The sequence below is a fragment of the Acipenser ruthenus genome, chromosome 45 (assembly GCF_902713425.1).
Source record: "Acipenser ruthenus chromosome 45, fAciRut3.2 maternal haplotype, whole genome shotgun sequence".
NCBI classification, from domain to species: Eukaryota; Metazoa; Chordata; class Actinopteri; order Acipenseriformes; family Acipenseridae; genus Acipenser; species Acipenser ruthenus.
Window position 1 is genome coordinate 322,552 of NC_081233.1, and position 5,799 is coordinate 328,350.

The 5,799-nt window shown below is 43.2% G+C and overlaps 1 protein-coding gene across 1 annotated transcript; it reads left to right on the forward strand.

Moving 5' to 3' along the window:
• The first annotated feature begins 230 nt into the window (after window positions 1-230).
• On the forward strand, window positions 231-5,552 carry LOC117414324 (macrophage mannose receptor 1-like). The gene is made up of 5 exons (XM_059013028.1): window positions 231-359; window positions 2,556-2,897; window positions 3,219-3,545; window positions 4,918-5,259; window positions 5,527-5,552. The coding sequence occupies exons 1-5, from the start codon at window positions 347-349 to the stop codon at window positions 5,550-5,552; spliced, it is 1,050 nt and encodes a 349-aa protein (XP_058869011.1). The 5' UTR covers window positions 231-346.
• The last annotated feature ends 247 nt before the right edge of the window (window positions 5,553-5,799 follow it).

Sequence of the window (5,799 nt, forward strand, 5' to 3'; positions counted from 1 at the left end):
TGTTTTTTCTTTATCAGGGTTTTGTGTGCCTGCGTACAACCAGATCAGAAAACACGTGTTTGTGGAAACTGTGAAGAGCTGGTCTGAAGCTCAGGGCTACTGTAGAGAGAAGCACACAGACCTGGCCACTGTGCACAGCCAGGAAGATGCAGAGCAGCTCTTAAATATTACAGGAGCTTCTCTCGGGGATTACTGGATCGGGCTGTATCGTGATGACACACAGAACTGGATTTGGTCTAACAGCGATGATGTCATCTACTCCAACTGGAGGGCAGACGCCTTCTGTGCTTCAGTCAATTCAGATGGAAAGTGGATTGATTTACCCTGCAACCTTCAGGAAGCCTTCATGTGCTACAAAGGTAAAGACATAATTGTTGTTTTATTGCTATTGATTATTCATTCATTTTAGTTATTATAATTATTAAGCATCCCTGTGAGGGGAGCTTGTATGAGTTTGCAAATCCACCCACTCCTACAGCTGCTAATATCTCAAACTATTTCAGCTTGCAAATATTTTCAGTCAAAACCCTGAATACAAGTTGCCCTTGAAAGGATACAAAAACATACAGTTATTAGATGTGTTTGGTATGTTTCAGAGGCCGTTTCAAAAAATACCTACATTTCATTAGTGATAGATGGATGGATCTATAACACTGTGTTCCCTCCTCTGGTGAGGTGTAGGGCTGTCAGGTTTACCTTCCCCTCTGGGCTGGGGTTTGCTGTGTGAAGGCTGAAATCTTCTCTGGGAGTTCTGTGGTAGTTAATTTCTTTCAGATCCAGGAAAGTCAGGCTCTGCTTCATCTCCTAGTACCTGAGTGCTGCTGGTATTGGGCCGGGTATCTGTATATTTCACCATACTCTCTGCAGCTTCCAGGATGCTGGGCATTGAGTTGTCTGCATTTACCACTGTGCTCATAGCAACTCTGACCTCTGCAGACAGGTTACGTATGAACAGCAGCTTGACGCTCTTGTCTACATTGTTCCCTGGATGTGCTTCACCTGCATAGTAAAGGAGTTTCAGTTCCTTGTAGAAGTCTCTCGGGTCTTCATCCTTCTTACATTGTCTGAGACAGGCTGTGTGCAGGGCTGTGCATGGATCACCGGGTCCTCATCCTTCTCATATTGTCTCAGACAGGCTGTGTGCAGGGCTGTGCAGGGATCACCATACTTGAAGCATTTCCCTGTTAAGGCAGCGCACAGTTTCTCAATGTTTTTCCTGGTCCACTCCTGTACTGTGTCTACAAGTGTGAGAGAGCAGTCTGGCCTTATTATGCAGATCACTTGTCAGTTCCCAATCGACGATAATATCCTGGATATGACTGATGTGTCCCTCAGTGGTGATGTTCAAACTTGCTGATAGTTGACGCTAACTTGTGGACTTGGTGTAAACCATTAGTTCTCAGTTCAGGTTGAAAAATCAATCATACATAAAGCCCTTAGAGTTTTTCTTCTGTCCTTTTGGATTTCAGCATCTTTGAGGGCCTGTCGCCCCCAACAGCAGCATAGTGGCAAATCTGGATGCAATCGCATCTTTGGATTCTTCTCACATTGTCAGCAGTAGATTGACTTTGCCTTTCGATGATCTCTGTGTGTGTGTGTCTGTGTCTTGTGTGTGTGTGTGCGTCTGTCTGTGTGTGTCCTGCCTGTGTGTGTCTGTCTGTCTTTGTGTCCTGTCTGCGTGTGTCTGACTGTCTGTAATCTGTCTGTGTCTGTTTGTCTGTCTGTCTGTGTCTGTGTGTGTCTCTGTGTGTCTGTGTCCTGTCTGTGTGTCTGTGCGTGTATGTGTCTGTTTGTGTATGATTTTATTTTCGATAGTAATTTTACTACATATCTCATACCCTGATAACCATTAGCTTGATACTTGCATGTACTTCCCGTTGGTATAGTTCAGTTTCAGGTAAAGCAGGACGTCTTGAGGGAACCAGAGATGTGGTACATCAACTATACAGCTCTGCAGCCATTCTGAAGGGACAACTTTGACTTGGACTTTCAGATCAAAGGGAGGGCAGAGAGCGTTTCCGATTGGCTAGTCATATCAGAGCTGAGACACTGTTTGAAGTGGAGGTGCCAATCACTGTCTCCTGTGTCGGGCACACTTTGAGTAGATTACACACGGTGATAACCCGTGTCTCTGCATTTGCATACTGAGTAAATTACATTGATTAATTAGTAATAACCTGTGTCTCTGTATTTTCATACTGAGTAAATTACATTGATTAATTAGTAATAACCTGTGTCTCTGTATTTTCATACTGAGTAAATTACATTGATTAATTAGTGATAGCCAGTGTCTACACATTCACAGACTTAAACTTATTACTGAGAATACCAATTGGTCTGCAATGTGATCTACAATACCAAACTGAGAACACCGAAACAGGAGTAAATTAGCCAATTAGAGAATGTTGCCCCTTATTTTTAAATAACACACAGATGTACCTGACTGTAGACAGGATGCACTGTGATAAATTGTAGGATTGATGAAAACAGTTTGTTTTGGGTTCAGAGCCAGCTCCCCTCCCAGCCTCTCAGCTGCTGTTTGTTTGTGTTTACAGAGACCAGCAACATAACTGAGAGATACACCCTGATTGAAGAACTGAAAACCTGGACTGAAGCTCAGCAGTACTGTAGAGAACACCACACCGACCTCGTCAGTATAAGGAACGCTAGTGAAAATGAAGACCTAGTGAAGAAAGCGCAGGGCAAGCCCTTCTGGATAGGCCTGTTCAATGAGACCTGGAAGTGGTCACACCAGGGGGATAGCTACACATTTCACAACTGGGACAATGGGCAACCAGACAATAGGGGAGGCGATCAGAACTGTGTGATGATGAGTAAGACTGGTGAATGGTTTGACTATGACTGCAACTCTCAGTTAGCCGCCTTCTGCTGTGATGGTGAGGACCCTGTTCAGACTGTGTTCTCATTTAATTCAGTGTAAACCATGTGGTGACAAATCTACCAGTTTCCACTTTGAGAATCAAACATAGAGGGTCTAAATGGGGTTAAAAGGGAAAACAAAACCCCAGTTATATTTCCTTAGGCTTTAAGGTATTGTGCTGTGCAATATCCTATAATAACAAGACATACAGTTTTACTAGTGTCCTACATTCTTACAAGACCAGCATTCTGTGACTGTTGGTTCCATTTCCAGTGGAAATCTTTTCTGTGAAGAACACGTTTTCACTCATCTTTATTGTGCTGTTCCCTCTCCCCAGGCGGCTCCTCTGGTCAGTGTTTCTATGAAGGAACTGGGAAGACATGGCAGGAAGCTCAGAGCTACTGCAGAAAGCAAGGCAGAGACTTGCCCAGCATTCAAGACCAGGCCATGGTTAAAAAGCTTATAGGTCTTATACCTTTTCTTAGTTTATATAACTGGTATTGGATCGGGCTGTATCGTGACAAAGAGAACTGGCAGTGGTCCAGTGGAGGTGATGTCATCTACACTAACTGGGAACCATACCTCTTCTGTGCTTCAGTGAATTCAGAGGGAGAGTGGGAGCATTTATTCTGCGGTCAGAGAAACTATTTCATGTGTTACAGCGGTGAGTTGAGATTCAATTCCTTTGTTAATGAAACAGCTGACTGGACTGGGGGATGAAGCCAGGTCCCCTGGATACTGCACAGGGGCCATAATCTTGAAACGTTCAAAAGAAGAAACATCTTCTTAAATCCAGCATTTTTCTAAGTTTGTTATTAAGAAAATGTTAAGATTTGTTATTCACAACATATTTTCTCATGATTTTTTTTTTCTTTCATAAGAAACTTAAGAAAATGTGAATTCAAAGAAATGTTCTTATTGTTTTGTTTAGATTGTTTATATTCCAGACAGCAAAATCCTTGTCTTAAATATGTGGCCCTTATTAGACATGTAGAAGAAATATGTTTAGCAGTTAAATAACTATTTGTATTTGAATAAAAGGTGATAAAGAGGGTTGTAGTTTTGCTGTATTGTGTGTAGTGGGCTGAACCTCACATGACTGATTTGTTTGTTATGCAAATGAGGTCTGACAGGTATTCTGAAATATATAAAAGCTGCATCTCCCTTTTGCAAATTAGTTTCAGTCACCGTGAGCAAAGGATCTGACAGACTTTCATACACACCTGATAGCACAACAGATGCTCGGTTGGCAGGTGCTTCCCTAACCAACACTAGGCTACATAAATGCCATGTTTCATGAGGTACAGCCTCCACAGTGATGATCCAGTCTCGTTGCTCGTGTCAAATGTAGCTTTTCTTTCTCTTCTAAACAGTGTTGTTGTGATCATGCACTGGTGGTAGAGTTTGTTTGTAGAGATTGAGGTTAGCAGTTTTATCATCCTGCTTATCATACACAGGCAATCTTATGACATACGGGTCTCGCACCATCACTGTGTACAATAAGACTGTACAATAGCAACGATTATAGGAAATTATTGTTCACCATGTATAATAATATAAATAATTAATACCACAGCCACCGGAACTCTGCCTCAACCAATCAGGTTCCTAGTAGAGTGCTCATTATCATACAGTCAACGCCCTCAGAGTTTAGAATGTTGAAACTGTCATTGGAACAGGCTGACTTCAAAACAGACAAATGGCAGCCAGTACAGGAAAGTACAGTACGGGGGGGGGGTCATAATGACACTGTTTGCTTCATATTGATTGTGCATCGACTGTGAGGAAAATATGAATAAATTGAAAAAGAACGGTCATTATTCCTAAATTATTAAATAGACTCTCCCATCCCCCACTTTGCTATTAAATACTTTTCAGACATAAACTAAAGAGACTCCCATGCACTGCTAGAGATGCTGCTTTTCAGGACCTTGATAGCTGAGCCGAGTGTGACTCGGGTTCAATCACTATACAACAGGAGAGCCAGCGCACCTCCACAGATGACATTGATTTTGATCTGCTGCTTGTGTTTACAGAGACCAGCAACATCACTGAGAGATACACCCTGATTGAAGAACTGAAAACCTGGACTGAAGCTCAGCAGTACTGTAGAGAACACCACACCGACCTCGTCAGTATAAAGAGTGCCATTGAAAATGAAGACCTAGTGAAGAAAGCGCAGGGCAAGCGCTTCTGGATAGGCCTGTTCAATGAGCCCTGGAAGTGGTCACACCAGGGGGATAGCTACACATTTCACAACTGGAGAAACGGGGAACCAAACAATTGGGGAGGGGATGAGAAGTGTGTGGCGATGAGTAAGACTGATGGATGGAATGACTATGGCTGCAACAATCAGTTGGCCTTCTTCTGCTGTGAGGGTGAGGACCCTGTTCAGACTGTGTTCTCATTTAATTCAGTGTAGACCTTCAGGTTCAAAGAGGGAAGCATGATTAGATCTTCAATAGGTCCTGGTGGTGAAGAATCTAGCAGTTTCCACTTTGAGAATCAATCACAGGCTCCCTGCTCAGGCTGATGGGATGGTCAATATCCTTCCAGAGGTAATGGGGTGATGTGGATTGCAGCTATCAGTACCCCTTGTGCTGCTGTGACTGAAGGCTCCCTGTTCAGTCTGTGCTCTTGTTCAGCTCAGTGTTTGCACCCCAGTCTGTGAGCAGGGAGTCAGAGGTTCAGTCCATCTGATCCTACAGTAGCTGTCTGACCTCCAGAGCAGGGCAGGGTGTAGCCTAGAGATCTGAAGAACCAGAATCCAGCCCGGTCATTAAGAGTGTGAGAGGGAGCAGCTACCCCTCATTGTTATACCCAGGAGAGACGTGTGCTGTGATATACATTCTTACTGTCTATTTATTATATTAATTTGAAAACAATAAACCATGTCATTGTCAGCATTGCCCTGGTGG